Here is a 23,159-nt window from a genome sequence, read left to right on the forward strand (position 1 = left end):
TAAATAAATATTATTTTGGTGTTTTTATTCAATCAATTTCCTATACGACGGTGATAGTATTTACTAATAATTTATTAGTATATCTATATATATATATATTGAATATTAGTGATAAAACTGATTTGAATAAACTGTTTTGAGTGCATTTATAGATTTGAGGTTAATTGTCGGTACGTATAATTTATTTACATCGTTAATTAAAAATTATTACATTACTATCTAAAAACTATTTTTTTTTCGTTTTGTTATATTTCCGGTATATTAACAAATTTTATGTATAAATAAAATTTCATAATTTTCTATACTTTCGTTTATATTAACCTTAAATGCTGAGTGTTTATACTATATTTGATCTTAACTATTTGTTAAAATTTGATTTATTGTTTCATACGTTAAAGAAGTATAACTTCTAACGCGTGTACGTAAGTACACACACTCTTTTTTTTTAATAGAAAAGGAGGACAAACGAGCGTATGAGTCAACTCGTGTTAAGTGATCACCGCCGCCCACATACTCTTGCAACACCAGAGGAATCACAGGAGCGTTTCCTGGCCTTTAAGAATCGATAATTGAGTGTCGTGTTTTGTCGATTTTGTTTTCGTACTGAAGATCGTCGAGGTTTAAGATTGAATTGACTGTGGGTTGAATAGAAAAAAATATCATCTTTCCTAACTTTTTGATGTAGTTTTATTTTAAATAAAAAAAATAAACCGTCTTATAGGTACTTTTATTTAACACCAATTTTGCTTATAAAATATTGTAAACTATTTTATTGTAAAATATGTTTTTAAATGAAAATATATTCTTAAATATTTACTTTTTTTTAATATAATACACATTTGCGTTACCTGTGTTCTACGAAAGAACGCAATTAATAAACTGATGAATTTTTATATGTATCTTAGATAATTTATACGTCGTCTCGATGAAAACAGGTCAAGTTTATTACATTAGTGTGCGTGACAAGCCTCTTACACTCGCGATTTGTATGTCACTTTGTATTAGCGTGCGTGTATTGCTCAAAATAGAGGTTAACAGCAGGTTTCGACGCTTTCACAAACTGTCATAGTCTATATAGACGTATAAATAATCTAAGATTTATATTTTGACATATATTTGTTATAGATTGCTCTATGTGCAAGCTAGTATAGAGACATAACTGGTTGAAACCGATTCATTTACAAATAGTATGTTTTACTTTCTTACCACAAACAATAATTAATCAACAGACACAATTCCATACAAAAGTTTCACTTAAAAACACCTTCGTAAATAATTATAATTAATAATCATTTATTAAATTAAATCTTACCACATTAATGTACGGCGGCAGGTCGACCTTCTATAGTTAATAAATCAGTGTAGCTGTTAGATGCGATTACTAATTGTGACAGTAATCACGACCATCATGTTCACGAAGCATCCTTAAACAATGAATGCAAGCTCTAAAGGTTGATGCATCCAATATACGATAATTTATATTTATACGGTTTATTCTTTATCACTATTTATTAAATAATATATATTATTTAAACACGATTCATATATTGGACGCAGCAACTTACAAACTATTTTGTTATGTATATTACAGCCATTGTTAAATACTCTATTTGATTGAAAGGAATGGCCGTTGAGTTTCTTATATGTTCTTCTAACGAGTTCAACTTTTTACGATCGTATGGTAAATTCAGTAATTTAAAATTAATATTTATAGTGACTATTCAAAAGCGCTTAGTTTAAGGGCCTCGTTCACACTGACCAAGTAAAGCTGTGATTAGTAACTTCTCAATTAACGTTAATTGCAAGCTATGTTAAGTGAGTAATGAATCTATCACACGTCATACTCGTTCAATTTTACGTCAAATATCACATGTCAAACGTCATTGCAGATTGTCATTTATGATTTTGTCAAATGTTGAGCGTTCATTACACTGTTTAGCGCCAGATGCTTGTTTACCTTTGAAACTAGAAAGCATCTGGAAATAGTATAATACAGTTTTTGTCATTTAGTGGTTACTTGTGTGAATATCATTATTATGGATAAAATTAAGAGAGAAGTGCATACTTTACACGAGAGGGATATTTTGGTATTATTAAATAGAAATATATTGTGATATCTTGGAATTTAAATATACTTACGCATACTTGGTATTTGTTCCATGGAAGAATAATCTTAACTCGTCCAATTGATGATCAATGAAATCGAATAAATCCATATCTAATAATTTATTTTTATGCTACCTCTGAAAAGATGCACAAAACTACAAATGATAATAATAGTAGGCACATAATATCATGCAACTGTCAGGTAACCGTGCTAATTTGCAGAAGATGTAGCAAGTTAGTTACGGGACAGTTAATCTTAATATAAGTGTTACTTTAAGGTCGTGAAATTCGCATGTTATGTTACTATTGAATTTACTCAGTGATTAGCTTACTTGATAGTTTACATGAATGTGGTGAAAGAGGGCCTAAGCCTAAAAAGTTTATTCGAGTTTGACACTATCAGATGATAGATTGACAGATGTCAATTCTCGGATCCTGTGGTAGATTGTCCGCACTTTGGTTTCAGTACCTACACACTAACCGTCCGTATTTCTCTAAAAGATTTAAATGTTTTACACTTAGATTAAGGATTTGTCTCCGCTGCGCTCCAACTAGATACCGACACTACCTAAGAATTAGATGCTTGTGTGCGTCTTGACACTCAATGGCATCTTTCAAATTTTGTAACTAATACACGGTTCGTGTTATTTTAAATTGAAATTAATAAAACACAAAATACTTACTGATGATAGGTGATCCCAGTGTCTTTCTTATTTCTTGTAGTATTGTTTTTACGCCACACGGTATTTTAGTTTCAATCATTAGCAAAGTTTAACAGAACATGTGGCACGTCACACATTGTTCGAGACTGGCTCGAGTACAACCACTTGGGCGTAGTACAAGTTGCCGCACTTTGCGACTACGCCCGCGGTATCTAGTTAGAGCGCAGCGGAGACCAATCCTTAATCTAAGGTTTTATACTTAATTAGGTTACTAGTTAGATCTTATAACCATTTATCTACTACCCGGTTACATTATCTCCGCACCTGACGTCACATCATCGCTTTGGTACGGTGTGCAAAATAATTAGTGTCACTAGGATATTATTATTACGAATAAATGAATAAAAAAAGAATGATTTTTCCAATATTATAGATTGATGTAAAGGTATTGTGTTCTGATACTGATTATAATAATAATAATGATGAAAAATCAATGAAAGTTACGTTAAGCAAATAAATTCTGGCAGTACTATTATAGCGACACAGAATAACAGAAACTACAGAACTATTAACAACAACTGTCAAAATGGAAACATGAAAAACAAAGAAGTGAAAGCACGAAAATATGACGTGCAGTAACCGTACTGATGCAACAGGACGAGCGCGAGGGGGTGAAAGGGGAACTGGAGGGGAGTTCACGCTCCAGCGAGGACCAGTAATAATGTGACCATATACTACAATTCTACTAGAAGTAATTAATAAGCATTTTACTAATATTATTAATTAAAAAAATACATCAATTGCTTTCAGCAGTTTGACATCAAATTGAGAAATACGCAGCCATTTTGTTATTGTCAAAATCTGTTGTCACAATAACATTAAATGCAGATTTCTGTCCGTCGCCTATTCTTCGTCTTCGCTATCGTCTGTCTCGCTCTCGGATCCCGATGCATCGTCTTCGGAATCAGAGCCGAACCAGTCGGGAAGCTTCGGTTGTGCTATTACGGTTCTCCAATCGACAAGTTTGTGTAGATCTGAAAAAAATAACTATTGTATTGCTGTTATACTACAAAATATAGCTGTATGTTATATGAAGTATAAATAACACATGTTAGTTAAGGAATATTGGCTATTTTATTAAATTAAATATAATCCCGACTAATACTATAAATGTGAATGTAAGTTTGTTTGTTACGCGTTTACGCAGGAGCTACTGAACCGATTTTAATGAAATTTGGTACAGCGATAGACTTGGGACAAGATATATATATAGGCTACATTTTATACCGGAAAAACCATGGTTCCCTGAAAATTGAAATTCACGCCGATAAGCTAAACCATAAACTATACCAATGAAAGTAGGATTAGTTTGCCATAGCCATCTTCCTCCAAATAAGATTCTTATGTTATAATATGTTGGGAACGGGAGTGAAAACGGGAACCGTAACTGGAATAGGACATGAGATAATCTTCAATTCCAAACTTGCTTATTATTTTCAAAAACCCTTTATCTACGCGGACGAAGTTGCGGGCATCATCTAGTAAAAAAATATAAACAATATCAGTTTCTATAAAAATGGGAACACAAGAAAGTTAATTTTTTTATAATTATTTGGGAAACCTACAGCTATTTGACAATGATAACGAAATAATTAAAATAAATGATGGCTACTTAAAAGTTGCCACATTATAAAACTATTGTAAGGATACAATGTTAGACTATAAAACTAACATAACTATATACAAATGGACGACGCACGATGCGGGACCTGGGAGTTGAACATGTCATACCAAGATTCACGATCGATGTGTCACTCGGACGGTTGGTTCAGTTGGTAAGAGCGCTCGGACGGAACTCGAGAGTGATCCAGAATCCAGGTGAAAGTGTTGCTCGTCTCGTCATTTCATAAAAGAACTATTTTTATTTTTACACAAAATAAAGTCCCAGACCGAAGGATGTTGTAATAGGCGACTTAGGGAATTTACCAGTGGGGAGGCTTCTTTACATGGATGGATGTCGGCTAGATTGTAGGCACCACAAAGGCGCCTTTTTCTGCCGTGAAGCAGTAATGTGTAAACATGTAACGTGTTTCGGTCTAAAGGGCGCCGTAGCTAGTGAAATTGCTGTGCAAATGACAGTTAACATCTTATGTGTCAAGGTGATGAGCGTGAAGTGAAACTATGTAAAAACAAAATGAATATTAATAAATAAATTTAAAGATATTTTAATAACATAAAGCTAAATTAACTTTAATTATATAATCTATTATTGTATAAAATATTCATATCTTATATTAAACATCTGTTATTAACTGCGAATTGTCTTCCTGGTTTAAAGCTATGGACAGATTATTTTGTAGTTTTTTGTAATCCTCTGTTATAGGTATTGGCTTGGTGTTTCTATAATTCCTTCTCGACTTTTTGGCTGGTACTTTTTTTAGTGAAGCTCTTACCATTCTATGGCCGGTATTAAAATTAAAATTGTTCAAAACATGTGTATTAGAAAAACATCTCGCTTTATTTGTCACAATAAAATCAATTTCGTTGTTATAATTTTCATTAGGTGACACCCAGGTCCATTTTTTATTAGGTTTTCTTTTGTATTGGCTGTTGAGAATTGTTAGTTTATTTTGTTAGGCATAACTGATAATTTTATTACCATTTTTACTGCGTATACCATAACTAGAATTGCCTATTATATGCTCTTCGCCGGGCTTACGTTGTCCTATTTTGCCATTAAAATCACCCATAACTATAACGTTCTTTTTCATATAATGGTTGATCGATTGTAATTTTTCGAAAAATTCTTCAACTTTCAAACGTTCTTCTTTATTTTTAGGTTCAGTGGGAGCATTTACTTGTACGATTGTCCATGATTCATCTTTTACTGATGTTGGTAATTTAATGTTTAAGATTGCTATTCTTTCGGATATACCAATTATTTCTTCTACTTTTGATGACAGATATTTTTTTAATAGAAAACCAACTCCGTAAAGGCCTGGTGTTTCTCCGTTATGATATAGAAGGTAGTTGTCATATTCTTCAATACACTCTCCCATTCTTCGCACTTCGCTTAAACCTATTATGTCCCATTTAATATCGTCGAGTGCTTTTTCAAATTCAAGTAACCTTTCTGGTGAGCTAATAGATCGTACATTTAATGTTTATATGTATATATTATGTTTGTCTTTTTGAGAAGGGTAGTTAACTGTGAAGTTACAATTAGAATTTAGAGGGTGTTGGTCATTTTCCTTCACGATGACCAATCGGCTTGGCGGAAGATTTTCATAGTGATTTTTAATGTTGTCTGTAACAGTTCGGTTGCCGAGTAAGGGTGATTGCTACTTGTTTTGGTCCGTGCCTTGGTTAAAAGAATTAGAGCGAGCCCGCATTATATCGAAAGCATTGACTCTACTAAATTTTGATGTTGGTGTGTTGTTTATAGACTCTGTTACATTTGGACTTTGTGAAGAAGCATTAGAGCTATATGGCGTAGATGGGGTACGCTTTCGTTTCTCATGACTCTTATAGTTCTTTATTATTAGTTTATCGTATTTGATGTAAGCAAAATTCCCTCTTTTCCTCTCTTCTAGCAATTGAGCTTGTAACGAGCGCCTTTTCTCTAACACCTCTTTCGAGAAGTCTTCTGTTATATAAATATTTTTTGATTTCTTTTTATTTTTTAAAATTTCAATTTTCTTCCATGTATTTGCAAGCGTAATTACGATCAGCCGAGCTTTTTTAGTATCAGCTGTTGTCTTTCCAACTCGATGCGCAGAATTTATCTCTTGTACACTTAATTCTATCTCTAACTTTTTTATTTCATCTATGACCTTCGTAATTAATTGTTTGTTGGACTTCTCGCTCTCTTCCATTCCAAATATAACAATATTGTTTTTCTTTCTATCCTTCTCTAACCAAGCTACTTTCTTTTCCAAATTATTTCAATCTTTAAGTTTTTATTTTCTTCGATGATTGGCTGAAGCTTTTCGTCAATTTTTTCCGTTAATTTAGTTGTAATTTCTTTCGTTTGGTTCTCCATTTCGAGTTTTAACTTCAGAAATAATTGTCGTAAATTGAAATCCATAACGATAACTTGTTTCTAGTGGTAAAGTTAATTACGTTGAATGTTGTATGCTTAAAACGGAACGTAATATTATTATACTGCTTTTTGTCTATGGCGATATTCGTATACTCGTTGGCAGTTGGCAGCTCACCGCGCTGTCAAGTGCTTGCTAGTAAATGTCAATGAAATGTCAATGCTAGCTGACAGCAGCGGTTGGTGATTATTGATGATTCATGAATAATAATCTAGAAAATTGAATAATAGTGATTTTTTACCGTGGTTTGAATTCAATGGATTGGCACTTGCACTACTTGTTTTAACATAAATCACAGGTTTAAAAGTACTTTTAACCACTTTTTACTATTTAAAACTATTAGAGCTTCAATGTTAAATCTTGACACTTTGACAACCAAAACTTAGTTTTTTTTTTTATGGAATAGGAGGACAAACGAGCGTACGGGTCACCTGTTGTTAAGTGATCACCGCCGCCCACAATCTCTTGCAACACCAGAGGAATCACAGGAGCGTTGCCGGCCTTTAAGAAAGGTGTACGCGCTTTTTTTGAAGGTACCCATGTCGTATCGTCCCTGAAACACCGCACAAGGAAGCTCATTCCACAGCGTTGTAGTACGCGGAAGAAAGCTCCTTGAAAACCGCACTGTGGAGGACCGCCACACATCCAGATGGTGGGGATGATATCCTAACTTGTGGCGTGTCGTGCGAAGGTGGAATTCGGCGGCAGGAATCAATTAAACAGCTCTTCGGAACACTCTCCGTGATAAATGCGGTAGAAGACACACACTGAAGCGACGTCTCTACGCAACGCCAAGTGATCCAGCCGTTCACAGAGCACTGGGTCCCCGACACTTCGAGCTGCACTGCGTTGCACGCGGTCAAATGGATCGAGCTGATACTGGGGTGCGCCAGACCAGAGATGACAGCAATACAATATGTGTGCTTTATAGAGCGCTAGTATGTGGGCCGGCTTGAAGTATTGCCGTGCTCTATGAATGACGCCCAGTTTCTTTGAAGCCAATTTGGCTTTGCCTTCCAGATGACCACGAAATTGGCAATCGCTCGAGATTTCGAGACCCAGTATTCCGATACTGGGCGAGGCTTTGAGGGAAGTGTTGTCGAAGAGCGGTGGTATCTAGTAGTTATTAGAAATGACATCAAAAAGAATTGTAAAGGAATCAATTTTGAGAAAATAAATGACTTTTATGCCTTTTAATATCAATACCTACCCAGGCTGTACAAGTCGCTGAGGTAGAACTGCTTGTCGTCCTTCTCCAGTACGCCGCCGTACACGTACAGCATGGAGCGTTGCACGGCTAGCATGGCAGACATGCGAGCACCGGGCCCGGACCGTGCCCGCACCGGCGCGGCAACGGACAGGCTCGCTGTGGCCGGCGCCGGCGCACTGCCCAACTTCATTGTGAACACGTCGTCTGATATCACTACCACATACAAATTGCATAGATAATATATACGTCTCGATAGTCTCTTGCTGTAAGACAACCGATAAAAACAGGCCAGGTTTCAAAATAAGCATAATCTACTCCCATGCTGTCCGATCACTTAGTTTAACTGAGTGATCGGACACTCGATATGACACACTGAATATTATTCAGTATTAGTAGTAGGATTACGACAGAGCCACTTTTTAATAAAACATTTAAATCTATACTAATATTATAAAGCTGCAGTGTTTGTTTGTTTGTTTGTTTGTTTGAACGCGCTAATCTCTAGTACTACTGGTCCGATTTGAATGATTCTTTCAGTGTTGGGTAGTCCATTTATCGAGGAAGGCTATAGGCTATGTTTTTTTTTTTCAAAATTAGGGATCCGTAATAAAATTGCTATTTTGTAACACAAGGTGTAAAAATCGAAAACCTATTTTTGCGTGCGCTGCAAAAACTATCGACAATAGAACAAAATGATGTACAGGCTATAATATAGGCAATATTTTATAACTTATAAAACTATCGCGTGAATTATACTTTATATGGCAAAACAACGCCGGGTCAGCTAGTTTATTTATAGATAATGCCTGAACAGTGGCTCGGACTTTAGTGTATACATATTATAAAGCTATTATTTATCTTATAAAAACTATTATCTTAACTGGGGCAAATAAATAATTCTACTTTAACTTAAACAGCTAGATAGACTGAACTAAGAATGTGTCCATTAACACTGTTATTAATGTCTGTCTAATATCTCTACCGTCTTTTAGGGACGCCCGAAGAAGCGAAGCGAAGTATACAGCGTAAGAACTAAGCATTATAATCTTTAGTATGCCTGAGAAGTTATGTCTAACACTCGCGGTATGTACGATACTTTGTGTTAGTGTGCGTGAATTACTCAAAATAGAGGTTATAGTTCTAAACTCAATTTTTTCAACGTTTCCACAGCTATGCAAATTGATTTAAGTTTTCTTTAGTGTTAATTCCGCCAATATTTGTTTTTAAAACAATTCGACACGTGTTTCGCCTCTACACGAGGCATCTACACGTCCTGAGGATGCCTCGAATTAACACTAAAGAAAACTTAAATCATTTGTATAATTATGGATTTCCGCAAAGTAACGCCTAATTCAATAAAGTTTCCACAGCTGTCAAGAATTACAAACGACTCCAAAAATATCAATAATTGTAACTAAATGATAAGTAGAATTAGATTTGCATTATATTCTTTTGGAATAGCTGTTTTTGCAGTCGGTTGTTTTTTTTTTTTGTGAATCTGAAGTACACTAACGAATAATTTTGTGTAAATATGTGTATACCACTAAGCTTACCAATGAACGTAAGCGCGTTGCAATTTGACTATAGACAGTTAGATATTCTGCCACAGATTACGCCCTTACTGTAAATCATTGAGGATTTCTATTGACTATCATATTTGACAATAACACTTACTTAACCATAACGATGTTATGGTAGGTGACTGAAATATACGAATACCATAAAACAGATTCGGCAAAGTATCGTTAATTTGCTTCCGTTACTTTGTCATGGATCCCATAATCAGAACCTTCTCAAACTCACCAAATTATTTGAAGTATATTCTTTCCAATAAAAAGAATCATCGAAATCGGTTGAAGCCATATTGAGTTATTCGTCCATTTCTCGCGCACTTACATAAAGCAAATATAAGATTTTTATCATTTTCTCATGGATGCTATTGTCAGATCTGGATCAATTGGAAGCTTTCATTTAAAAAAAGAATCAACAAAATCGATTCACCCAGTAGAAAGTTCTGAAGTAACAAACATAAAAAATACCGATGAATTGAGAACCTCCTCCTTTTTTGAAGTAGGTTAAAAAATTTAAAGGAAAGGCGTTTGCAGTTTGGCAGAGGTCCGTATTTGTATTACATTGTGTATTTGGAGTGAATAAAGCTTTTATTACTATCATCCACCACTACTGTATTATAGATACCTGTGACGTCTTCAGCCGTTGGCTGCGGAGTGGGTGTCATTTCCGCATCCGGTGGCGGTCGCTCATGTTTGAGGACGAGCGGGTGCCAGCGACACGTGGCCAGATCCACCACCTGCAGTTCGTCACTCAGCTCTCCCTGCAGTTCCTCCTCTGTCTCCATTGTATCCTGGTACAGCAGGGAACATAAAAATATACTTATTATGTTGCCCCACTTATATTATAATCTAGACTAAACTTACTAATAACTCTACTGTATCTCAAACTGCTAGATAGATTAAACTAAGAATGAGTCCATAAAAGTTAAAAGTAATGCCTCTAATAAGGGGAAGTCACTTTATTCATGTGTCTTAATTAATATTAATATGTTTAATTTAAAATCTTTATTTTTTTTTCTTCAAATTGACTCATAAGTATTGGAGCCTTTTTCAAGTATATCGCGTCCTTTTAAACACAATTAAGCAGGAATGTTGTAAGTATTTCAATGCAGAAAGCTCGGGGGGATGTTCAACTTATAGTTACCATCTTTGAGTCCAAAACCGAAAAGACGATTTTGATTTGATTTTGAAGCAATAGCAAGGAAATTATTGCTCCATTCTTGTTATTCAAATTCAAATATTTTTTATACAAAATAGGATGTGACATCACTTATTGAAAGTCAAAAACTACCACCCAATCCAAAATGAATGCCTTAGACCTGAGAAGAACGGGCGCAACAAACTCAAAGGGCTTTTATTTTCATCGAAAAAATATGTTTACAAAGTAATATTGTACAATTAAACTTATTATTTAATAATCTGAGGGCGGTCACTCCATTCCCAATCTGTGGTATCATTAAGAAAGTCAGTTATGTTATAGTAACCTTTACCACACAAACGTTTTTTAACAATTCTTTTGAATAACGTAATACCTTTGTTTTGAACATTTTCTGGGATCTTGTTGTAAAAGTAGTACTATTAGTAGGCATTATAAGTTTATGTCTGTTCCTGGTGTTAACATTATGGTTATGAAAGTTTCTAGCAAATTCACTTATGTGCCTATGAACATACACTACATTATCAAGAATATATTGAGAAGCAACAGTCAAGATGTTAATTTCTTTGAATTTTGCTCTCAATGATTCTTTAGGACCTAGGTTATAAATAGCGCGAATAGCCCTCTTCTGCAGCACAAATATTGTATTAATATCGGCAGCGTTGCCCCACAGCAATATACCATAGGACATAATACAATGGAAATAACTAAAGTATACTAGTCGCGCCGTATCTATGCCAGTTAATTGTCTAATCTTTTTAACAGCGTATGCTGCAAAACTAAGTCTGTTCGCCAATTATTCAATATGGGGGCCCCATTGTTATTTGGAATCTAGAGTTATGCCAAGAAATATAGCAGATTCCACCGGTTCTATCACCTCTCCGTTTAACAAAACACTTCCATCTACATTTTTGACATTTGGTACGGTAAATTTAATATATTTAGTTTTCTTGCTATTTAACAATAGGTTATTAGCGCTAAACCAGTACATGATGTCAGTTAGAATATCGTTCACTTCGTCATACAAAGCTTGGTTTCTTTTCATTTTGAAAATCAGTGAAGTGTCGTCCGCAAACAATACTACCTTATGTTTTTTCTCTATACGATTAGGAAGATCATTTATATAGATAAGGAAGAGGAACGGTCCAAGAATAGATCCTTGTGGTACTACTACTGTATATATATATACGGTATACTGAGAGGAGTCCTAGGAGATCTCTTGCCATTCATGTCAACCTTCTGAATTCTATTGGTTTTTTTTTATGGAATAGGAGGACAAACGAGCGTACGGGTCACCTGGTGTTAAGTGATCACCGCCGCCCACATTCTCCTGCAACACCAGAGGAATCACAAGAGCGTTGCCGGCCTTTAAGGAAGGTGTACGCGCTTTTTTTGAAGGTACCCATGTCGTATTGTCCCGGAAACACCGCACAAGGAAGCTCATTCCATAGCTTTGTAGTACGAGGGAGAAAGCTCCTTGAAAACCGCACTGTAGAGGACCACCACACATCCAGATGGTGGGGATGAAATCCTAACTTGTGGCGTGTCGTACGAAGGTGGAATTCGGCGGCAGGAATCAGGTTAAACAGCTCTTCGGAACACTCCCCGTGATAAATGCGGTAGAAGACACACAATGAAGCGACGTCTCTACGTATTGATGACGCCCAGCTTCTTCGAAGCCAATTTGGCTTTGCCCTCCAGATGGCCACGGAATTGGCAATCGCTCGAGATTTCGAGACACAGTAATCCGATACTAGGCGCGGCTTTAAGAGAAGTGTTCTCGAAGAGCGGTGATACGACAAATGGGGTTTTTTTATTGGTAAACGCGCAAACTTGAGTCTTCTGGGGGTTAAATTGGACAAGGTTCAATTTATCTCATTCCGCGACCTTCTCGAGAGAGGACTCGATAGAAGACACAAGTTTCTCCCGGCACTGGTCGACGATTTCCCGAGAGAGACCTGCATGGCCCGTGTATACGGCAACACCAGTGCTGTCGTCCGCAGAGCAATGTACGTTGGAGGTGTCCAACATATCATTGATATGCAGAAGAAACAGCGTAGGAGATAGTACACAGCCTTGGGGCACTCCAGCATTCATGGGCTTCGGGTTCGAGCAATATCCGTCGACAACGACCTGTATGCTACGCCCAGTGAGGAAGCTGGAGGTCCACTTGCACAAGCTTTCGGGAAGCCCAAATGTTGGAAGTTTTGACAGGAGCGCCTTGTGCCATACACGATCAAAGGCCTTCGCTATATCCAGGCTAACTGCCAGGCCTTCCCCCTTGCTTTCAATAGCCGCCGGCCATCTATGTGTTAGGTATACCAGAAGATTACCTGCCGACCGTCCATGGCGAAAGCCGTACTGTCGGTCGTTGATCAACTGGTGACCCTCTAGGTATACTAAAAGCTGGCGGCTAATTATGCTCTTCATGATTTTAGAGAGCAGGGAGGTGATAGCAATAGGTCTGTAGTTCGCCGGATCCGAACTGTCTCCTTTTTTTTGGATCGGATGGACAAGGGCTGACTTAACGCGTTAGCACCGGCGTCAACTCAGGGGCACACGTTCTAAGCACGATTGGAGAAATGCCATTCGGCCCGCTCGACTTCCTGACGTCCAACGAAAACAGAGCTCGCCTAACAGTTTTCTGTCTGAACTGTACTTTAGGCATAGAGCTTTGACACCGCGGGATGGTCGGCGGTGTTTTTCCGTTGTCGTCAAGAGTCGAGTTGGAGGCGAAAAGAGCGCACAGGAGCTCGGCTTTCTCTTTTGCCGTATGGGCCAGGGTGTCATTCCTCATGTGTTTAGATATGAAGTCAGAAGATCGAGCGCAGTTCGGTGGTATAGCTTCCTGACCAGCGTTGAATGTTGAACACAATCAAAAGCCTTAGATAAATCACAGAAGATGCCAAGTGCATTCTGCGATTCCTCCCAGGCATCAAAAATATTCTTGATTAGCTCAACACCTGCATCCGTTGTTGAACGTCCCCTAGTAAAGCCAATTTTTTTCAAATGAAGTAACTTATGAGAGTTAAAGTAAGTAAGCATTTGGCTTAAAAATTATTTTTTCAAAAATTTTACTAAGGGTCGGCAAAACCGACACAATACGATTGTTATTCGGGTCAGAAGAGCAACCCGACTTAAATATTGGTCTAATTTTACTATGTTTCATAAGGCCAGGAAACACGCCACGATTAATACAATTATTAAAGACTATTGCAAGATATGGTGCTATGACATCAATTCTTCTGTTAGTTTTCATGAATTTATTTTAATATCAAACAATAACTAATGCAGCCAGAATAATCTCGGAAACAATGTTTCTCAGTGAATACATGGAGTTATTAGTCAAGTAAACGTTATTTATAAAGCAACTCACAGCGACGCCTCCGAACACGTAGCCGCGGTCGGTGTGCACGTTGACGGCGCACGCGAGCCCGGCGCGCGCGCAGGCCCCGCCCCCCGTCGCTCGCCACGCCCACCCGCCGGCTGTCCGCGTGGCGCGGAACGTGTCCGTGTGCGTGGACGTGCGTTCCGTGCGGCCCGAGCGCACTCGACTGAATCCACCCGTTATCACTATCTATGCACAAACCACATATCAAAATACAAAAAAGTGTTAATCTATGTTCTATATGGGGCAAGGCTATATTTTTTAAATGGGCTTGATTAAGCGAAAATTAAATGGCAAAATATATTTTTTCCGGTTGCGGTATAATCCAATATATTGACAAATATTTACAACCTATATCATATAGGTACTAATTAACCTTAGATCACTTATGCGTCTAGATAGACTATGACAACTGTGAAAACGCCCAAAAAATTGAGTTTAGCAAAAAAACAGTGTCATACAAATCTCGAGTGTAAGACTGAGAGACTATCTAGAATCTAGATGTATAAATTATCTAAGATATTAACTAATTTTGCTATCAATAAGGAAGATGTAAAAATAAAAAATAAATATCAATTTGAAATGAGGATCATTTCTTGCAAGAAATGTATTATTAAAATTGAAAAGAACTTGCTTCCACAAATAACCCTTTCTCCTGAATTAATATCGTATTTATGTGTTTCTGCATTCAGCTCATTATACCACAAGAGATTATATAGAGTAATTGATTGAATGTAAATTGATTATTTTGACCGTTAGTCGTTTAGAATGCTATGGAGAAAACTTAATATCCATCGGTGATAAGCGCAATGGCAGTTCTATTTAGAAATTTGTATTATTAAGCATCCGATAAGAATAATTAAGCAGTGTTTTAAGTAGGCAGATAGTGCCACATCATAAGGTAAATATGACTTTTCTCGTCTCTCTAAATAAAGAATATTACTACAGCCATCGCCTATAAAAAGGCAGTCAAAACTTTAACTTTAACAGATATACAGATAAGATTAAAACATTCATTCAAAATAACACCTTATTTCGTGGTTGTAATGTTCAAAGTCAATTGTATACGCTAATAAGAAGCTAATTGATGGTGGTGCGTAATTTCGTTATTTGGCAAAATGATTAAAAAGTCAAGTTACATACTTTTGTTAATTTAAAGAGGCAATTATCTGAAATTTGACACTCCATACTTTTTAAGTTTGGATATGGTGTTATTTGGACTGTTATTCGCTGAACACTTTGTCAATGCGTGGCGTTATAGTCAAAGCGCGGTCGAAACACAACTGAACGAAAACTCTGCCTAATAGACGCGTAGGCAGAGTTTTGCTTCAGACAATTTTCGAGCGTGATTGTGGGTCTAGTTGTTTATTGTATGTAAATAACAGCAGAATATTTAGGAATCTCACCGAATCATTGCCAAAAGGCATCATGACGCATGCGGAGCGCGCCGATGGCCCTCTACCGCTCGGGTTCAGTTTCTGCCACTCTCGGGTGTCCAGGCAGAAGGAGTACAGATCATCGAAGTAGCGACAATCGCGGCCATCGTCCGCGTAACCACCAAATATGTACAGCTTTCTTGCGAGCAGGACCATGCGATGACCGGAGCGTGGGGACGGCCCATTCGGGGATACAACCTGTTTCATTTAAAATTAGGCCTTATACAAATGTTTTCTTTATCATACAAAGAGGGGACAATCGGGCAAGAACCTCACGGCATGAAGGAGAGGTGAGCCAACCGCCCATCCATGGACATCCGCAACACCAGGTGTCAAGAGATGCGTTGCCGGCCTTTAAGGTGGGAGTATGCTCTTTTCTTGAACGTCCCTTAGTCGTATCGGTTCGGGAAAATAGCAGCCGGTAATTGATTCCACAAAGTGGCTGTGCGAGGCAAGAACTTTCTTGCAGAACGCGCGGTTGTGCTCTATTATTATCATTTTCTATTAAGATTCCTTGAAATTCAAATAACTTGAGAAGAACGGGCACAAGTAACTCAGCGTGCCTCTTCTTTAAATAAAATTGTATCACGATTTATTCATTAAGTAACCTGGGGTTCACTCCATCCCCATCATGTGGTATCACTTGTTGTAGTAACTTTTACCACAAAAACGTTTCTTAGCAACTCTTTTTAATATATGTGATACACAATCAAGAGGTTAAATCCTCCAACCACTGCATTTCAAATATGTTTTGTCCCATTTAAAATGATGTCGATAGATGTTATTGCAATTGTGAGTCATTAACTGTGAACGGCTGGATCACTTGACGTTGCGTAGAGACGTCGCTTCATTGTGTGTCTTCTACCGCATTTATCACGGAGAGTGTTCCGAAGAGCTGTTTTACCTAATTCCTGCCGCCGAATTCCACCTTCGCACGACACGCCACAAGTTAGGATATAATCTCCACCATCTGGATGTGTGGCGGTCGTCCACAGTGCGGTTTTCAAGGAGCTTTCTTCCACGTTCTACAAAGCTGTGGAATAAACTTCCTTGCGCGGCGTTTCCGGGACGATACGACATGGGTACCTTCAAAAAAAGTGCGTACACCTTCGTTAAAGGCCGGCAACGCTCCTGTGATTCCTCTGGTGTTGCAAGAGAATGTGGGCGGCGGTGATCACTTAACATCAGGTGACCTGTACGCTCGTTTGTCCTCCTTTTCCATCGCCGCCGCATTCCAGAGCTTGCCTAACAGTTTTCTGTCTGAACTGTACTTCAGGCATAGAGCTCTGACACCGCGGGATGGTCGGCGGTGTTTTTCCGTTGTCGTCAAAAGTCGAGTTGGAGGCGAAAAGAGCGCACAGGAGATCGGCTTTCTCTTTTGCCGTATGGGCCAGGGTGTCATTCCTCATGTACAACGGCGGCATGAACGGCTGGCTGAAGTTACCAAGAGCAGCTTTCGACAACGACCAGAACTTGCGTGTTCCGGTCGGGTAACTGGAAAGCTGCTTGCCGATTTTGACGACGTGTTTTGACACTGCACGGGCGATTTGCCGCTTAAAAAATCTGGAAGCACGGTTGTAATTCCTCTTAAGAACTATGCAGTTCTGATCCTTTGTGCCCAGCGCCGCAACCCAAGTTCGATACGCCTGTTTTTTGCAGTGAGATGCTGCTTTAACTGACACATCGAACCAGGGCTGTGATCTGCCACCGATCGGTACTACAGAGCTTGGTATAAAAATATCCATGCCCTGTAGTATCACATCGGCTACTGCAACGGCGCAGGCACTAGGATCATCCGAAGGGAAACAAACCCTGCTGCAAGGGTAGGATGCAAAAAAGGAACGCATCCTATCCCAATCTATTGACTTGTAACGCGGCGGGTCGCTAGTGGTCTGCGACGTGGGCGTCGTATAGGCACTACACTCCTGACCAGGCAATGGTCGGACGTTTCAAGAGGGGCGTCGACAATGACCTGGTAACCATCGGGATGTGTAGTCAGCAGAAGATATAATAAGGACGGCATGTGGCTATCCACATCCGGGAGCCGCGTTGGCGACTCAACCGATTGGGACAGATCGTACGCCAATGCAAAATTATGCACAGATCGCCCTGCGTAGTCTGTGGTACGTGATCCAAGCCATTCGGCATTGTGCCCGTTAAAATCACCCAAGACTAGCTAGACTACGATTTCAGCGGAGGGGATCTGTGCAAGCACGTCGTCAATTGCCGCTTGACCGCAGCCCATGAGATGATCGGTTTCTGCGTTACCAGGGGGGGGGGGGAATGGCCTCCGGTCCTCGACACTAACCTATGCGACCTAGTGCCGCTACTTCACGCCTTCTGTGCGAGTGTGGTAATTAACCCGGACGAGTCTGGCCCGATTGTGCTGACGTCAAAAGACGGCTGCGTGACTCTCCCACTTCTAGCTACCTAGACAAAAACTCCACGGAGAATTTTTCCGGGAATTTTATTAATTGCTCTTAGTTCTAAGAGACATAAAAGAAAGCACAACGCTTTCGAAGACAAAATATATTAGTATTTATTAGGCTTTAGATGGCGTCGGCCATTTTTGTTTGTTTGAACATTATTTTGTAAAACCTGAACTGAACCGATTGGAATAATACTTATTTACTTAGATCATTTATACGTCTAATAGACTTTAACAGCTGTGTTGACGGTTAATCTCTATTTTGATAAATGCACGCACACTTTACACAACGTGACATACAAGTCGTGAGTGTAAGACGTAGCATGTCATGCACACTAAAGTAATAAACCTGGCCTGTCTTCATCGGTTGTCTAACAGCAAGAGGCTCTATCTAGACGTAAGATAATTTATTTTCTAAGCTTATTTAATATAATCCATCTTATACTTACTTTCTCCCATTTTTTGTTAGCAAGCGAGAAGCACCAGAGATCCTTGTAGTGGTAAAATTGGGTCTCCGATGGACTTGTGAATTCACCACCAAACACCCAGATCTCTCCCCTGTAATTTGTACTTATTAACCTCAAGCTATATATTTACACAAATAAAATTTGAAAACAAAATTTTATGAACGATGCGGGACTCGAATCGAAAATTTAAAATTTCATAATGTTTAAAATTAATTAAATTATTAAATGCAACTTATTTTTAAAACTTATTTCTAATAAAATATTAATCAAACAAAATCACTATTTCAACAATGCATAGTACATACACATAGAACTTTTCACTAAATCCATTAAATTTCACTTATAAGATATGTACAACACTAATGTTGCACAATACGTCAGCTGTATAGCTACAGATACACTGCTATAAGCATTACGGTGACGAGAACTCTCGAGATTTCATACATCCAAAAAGTGTGTAACTATATCTCGGAGATTAATTTGGATTTAAAATCGGGCGTCACCGTGTTGGTATCCACCATGTTGTTTTAAGTCGATCAGTGCACACAACCGGCGCGGGCGCTAGCTTGAATACGACTGCGACTTCTCAATGAGCGCTCTACTGATGGACAATAATAACTAACTTCAATCACGTCACCGACAGTGACGTACACAGTGACAACTTCAAACACACTTTGAAAGATGACGTTCGCCATCAGTTCAGCCCAATACACAGAGTAGAATATAATCATACAGGCCATATTACTTTTATATTCTAATTCTCCAACATATAAATTATATTTAATTATTTATTTCTCCCGTGCGCCAGTCATGAGCATGTCGGTGACGCTAACCCATAAGGTTTATTTCCCTACCAAAAAATGCCCAATGCGGCTAAAGTAGTTTTCACTTCAAAAATGACATACTTATTTGCTTGTGTGGCGACAGTCTGGTGAGCACTGCGAGGCGGTGGAGCTCCAGGAGCCTTCACTTGTTTCCACACATTGGTCACCGGGTTGTAGAACAGTAAGTCATTATAAACTTCAGTCTGGAATGTGAATATTTTATAAGATTTTTAATGTGTTATAGAATTTTTAATCAATTTTATATCATATTTAGCTCCTTTAAATTCCCACCAAGAAGCTCAAGTCTACACTGTATATTATTATTAGGATAATCAGGACTTAGTATACAGAAGACAAAAAAGTGCAGGTAGTCTCATGTCTTTCCTTTGAATGTAGAATAAGCATTCAACATATAACAGTGGAAGTGTTTGAAGAAACATCAAAAAAAATTCTAAAGGAATCAATTTTGAGAAAATAAATGCCTTTTAACATATAGTGAGGCGTGGAGTTTGAACACTGAAACCAAGTAATGTCTCAAAGACTTTGAAATTTGGTGTTACCACAAAATGCATAGAGCATTCTGTGGCATCAGCTGGACACAGAAAGTTTCGAACGTCAGAGTACGTTACGGGAGTTACTGAAATCCGTCAAGAAGAGAAAAGTTGAATATTTGGGCCACGTCTTGAGACAGAGAGATACCAACTGCTTCAACTTATAATGATGGGCAAACAGAGTCCTGGTTGCGTTAACTCCAGGAATGGACAAAGATCACCAGAGTAGAAATACTATTTCGCTTGGCACAAGAAAAAGAATCAGAAATAAAAAAACACAGAGGGACATGGCAGGGATTAAACCAGAGTCATAATGATAAGAATGTCTTTTATATACAATGTGTGAAATAAGTGAAAAGAATTAAGTCTCTCATATGGAATGCTCTCCAATACCCAATACTTTCTCAAATGAATTTGATTAAAGAACAAGGAATTATAAAATATAAGAAATATAGAACTTTTTCATGACTAGTCAAAATCGACCAGTGGCATTTGGCACTAGATCTTTCATATACACCAAAATCGGAAGTGTCGTTTGGCACACTACGCCCTGAACAAGTTTTGACTCTCATTTTGTTTATAAGGTAGTTTATTTTGGATTATCTTATAGCTTGTTGCAATACTTTTCTTATATATTCTCTCATATCATCTTAATTATAAGCAATCTATTAATGCATGTAAAATAAATGCGCTAAAAAAGACGTAGCGCGCGGCAAGATGGCGCTGATCTATGTCATACCGCGGCGCGGGGGAACGTGGAACAACCAGACTATACCACATATACATAAATAGTTAATACATATAAAAAAAATTGCAGTGTCTGTTTGTAATATTGAAATAACTGTTTTTGACTAGATGTATATGAATATATATACAGTACATTCACCAAATTAACATTTTTCAAAAATTTTGTCAGTCAGTCTGTTTGTTCTGGCTAATCTCTGAATTGGCTGGGCCGATTTTGAGGAGACCATTATTGGCAGGTAGCTGATGTAATAAGGAGTAACTTAGGCTATGTTTATTTAAGATAAATAAAGTAATGTTGCAATGTCCAAGAAACGGTTTAACTCTAAAAATAATTTATATGGCAAAACAATGTTTGCCATGTCAGTTAGTTAATAAATATAATACACATGAATAGTAAATCTGGTACCAGACCAGTATGAACTTGAACTATTTGACTTATTTAGATGTACAGCTGACAATTTCAGTATCAGAGTCTAGTTTTCTGGGCACATCTAAGTTATTTGTTATTTCAAAGTGGTGTTTATATTTACATTACTTACAGAAAATATTTTGGAATTTAAACAAAATGATAATTCGTTTTGTAATGTGTTGACCTGAAAGACTTTCATGGTGTTTCATTAAGTTGATATATAAAAAACTTGATGTTGATTTAAACATTAAAATTTATAAATTCTACAAATAATACTTTACAATAATTTTGAAGTGAAACTTCTTTTTGTTGGTGAAATTATCCAGCTGAAACAATAAAGTGACACGAAAATGTGGGATTTTATTGTCCAAGAAGAGAGAGAGAGCGATGGGAGACCAATTGAGAAAGGGGAATGTAGTATGAAGCAAAAAAAAGAAGAACAACTTCCATACTAGCAATTTATCATGCAGGTTTAGCACGCAGATGTACCTAAGTAGAACATCTTCCCTACTAGTGGTGCATCCAGCAGATTTAGGGTACGGCACTCAAAGATTCCCTTCAAGTAGAACATGTTTGTTATTAATTATTAATGAAAAAAAAATTAATTAAAAATTTCTAATTTTGACAAAAAAATTAGATTTAGAGAACATATTAGTATTTAGAGAAAAGATTAGTATAAATATAAACAACATTAAAAAATTTTTTTGCCAAAGAAGTTTCACTTCTGACATGTGTACTTTGTATTCACTCAATTTTTTTTATGATGAAGAAGCATTAAGTAAATCATTATAGCTCAACAGTAGGATGGTTGAAAATTAAGATATTATTGCCAGATTCATTTCAATGTGTGGTAGTCATGTAAATTAACAAACCTGCTTTCCATTATGGTATTCACCACCAAACAGGATGAGTTCATTGTCGATAGGATGAGGGGTAAGTGTTGCATATGCTCTAGCTGATGGTGGGCCAGGCAAAGTCTTCTCAACAGCTGCAGATCTCTTAGCTTCTTCTCTTTCAATTTCCGCAATAACTTTAGTTATATCTTCCTGTAAATTTGACAGATTTTTCATAATCTAAGAACTTAAATTCTAATTTGTAACTCCTTTTGAAATAACAAACAATTCCTTTTAAGGCAGGAAGGCAGTCATCCCAATAGCTTTCAAACAAAATAGGATTTCATCAAAATACTTTTATTTTTAAGGGGATTAAAAAATAATAAAAAGTTAGTAAAATACTGTAATTGGTTTAATTCATGATTCATCAACTGAGATCCTTCATCACAGTGAGTGTAGTGAGTTTGCATTAATATCCAATTTTACACCACGAATTTTAGCTCCTCGTGCACGGCTTGACAGGGCGGGGTTACTGGCAGTGATGAAGCCCACGATAGAACTGACTTTAATATATCTTATTTTATAACCCCACTAACTTGATACTTTTATATCTAGCCTCTACGATCAAAATACTTAAAACTAAAAAACATATAATATAGTTTGTAATAAGATATTAGTTATTAACTTCAAGCGAGAACTTTTGTATGAGTACTCATTTATAAAAATAATATGTGCATTACTAACCTCTCCTAAAGTAGCAAGTTCTTTTTTTAGTTTATTTGCCAGCTTTTTTTCTGTTTTTGCGGCAGTTTTAACAGCCCCACTTACTTTGTTTTTATTTTTCTTCTTGCCCATGTTAACTCAACTGAATTATTTATTTTTCTGAGTAATTTATTTATAATATATTTGGAACGAATTTAACTAAATTATAGTAAATAAACAAACCCATGCTGTACCATGAACTTGCCGCAAAGAGTATAATAATATACTTGACGCCTGCCGGATAATTGTCAAATGTCAATGTCAATTGTCATTTCTTTTTTTGGCACTGCACAGTATACGCATTCAGCCATTGATAAACTGATGAGCTATATTTATAGCGATATAGCTCGTCGTTTATATATCGATTATATTGCTGTCTCTTTCAGGCGTGGCCGCTATTATTATTAGGTATTTTACTATACGTATGTATGTAGATTGGTTTATTTTTTCTCTCCATTTCATACGATTGATTATTTTGATAACCTAGATACTGATGAATAATTATTCAT

General features: G+C 37.2%; 1 protein-coding gene across 1 annotated transcript; it reads right to left on the reverse strand.

Annotated features, from left to right (window-relative positions):
• Positions 1-711: 711 nt before the first annotated feature.
• On the reverse strand, positions 712-22,871 carry LOC126979428 (kelch domain-containing protein 4). Its single transcript, XM_050828732.1, has 9 exons — positions 22,633-22,871; positions 21,928-22,101; positions 19,430-19,551; positions 18,507-18,615; positions 15,600-15,827; positions 14,182-14,382; positions 10,275-10,440; positions 8,079-8,291; positions 712-3,802 (listed from the first exon to the last, which is right to left on the reverse strand). The coding sequence occupies exons 1-9, from the start codon at positions 22,741-22,743 to the stop codon at positions 3,672-3,674; spliced, it is 1,455 nt and encodes a 484-aa protein (XP_050684689.1). The 5' UTR covers positions 22,744-22,871; the 3' UTR covers positions 712-3,671.
• Positions 22,872-23,159: the final 288 nt, after the last annotated feature.

Source organism: Leptidea sinapis, chromosome 3 (genome assembly GCF_905404315.1).
Source record: "Leptidea sinapis chromosome 3, ilLepSina1.1, whole genome shotgun sequence".
NCBI lineage: Eukaryota > Metazoa > Arthropoda > Insecta > Lepidoptera > Pieridae > Leptidea > Leptidea sinapis.

Bases quoted from the DNA above. Each gene is read 5' to 3' on its own strand.
- LOC126979428 (XM_050828732.1), bottom strand. From the start codon at position 22,743: ATGGGCAAGAAGAAAAATAAAAACAAAGTAAGTGGGGCTGTTAAAACT. The intron at 15,828-18,506 runs GTAAGTATAAGA...TAAATGAAACAG, and splicing joins CTAACAAAAAATGGGAGAAA to GTTGTATCCCCGAATGGGCC. The intron at 8,292-10,274 runs GTATCTATAATA...TGTATGTGGTAG, and splicing joins AACGGCTGAAGACGTCACAG to TGATATCAGACGACGTGTTC.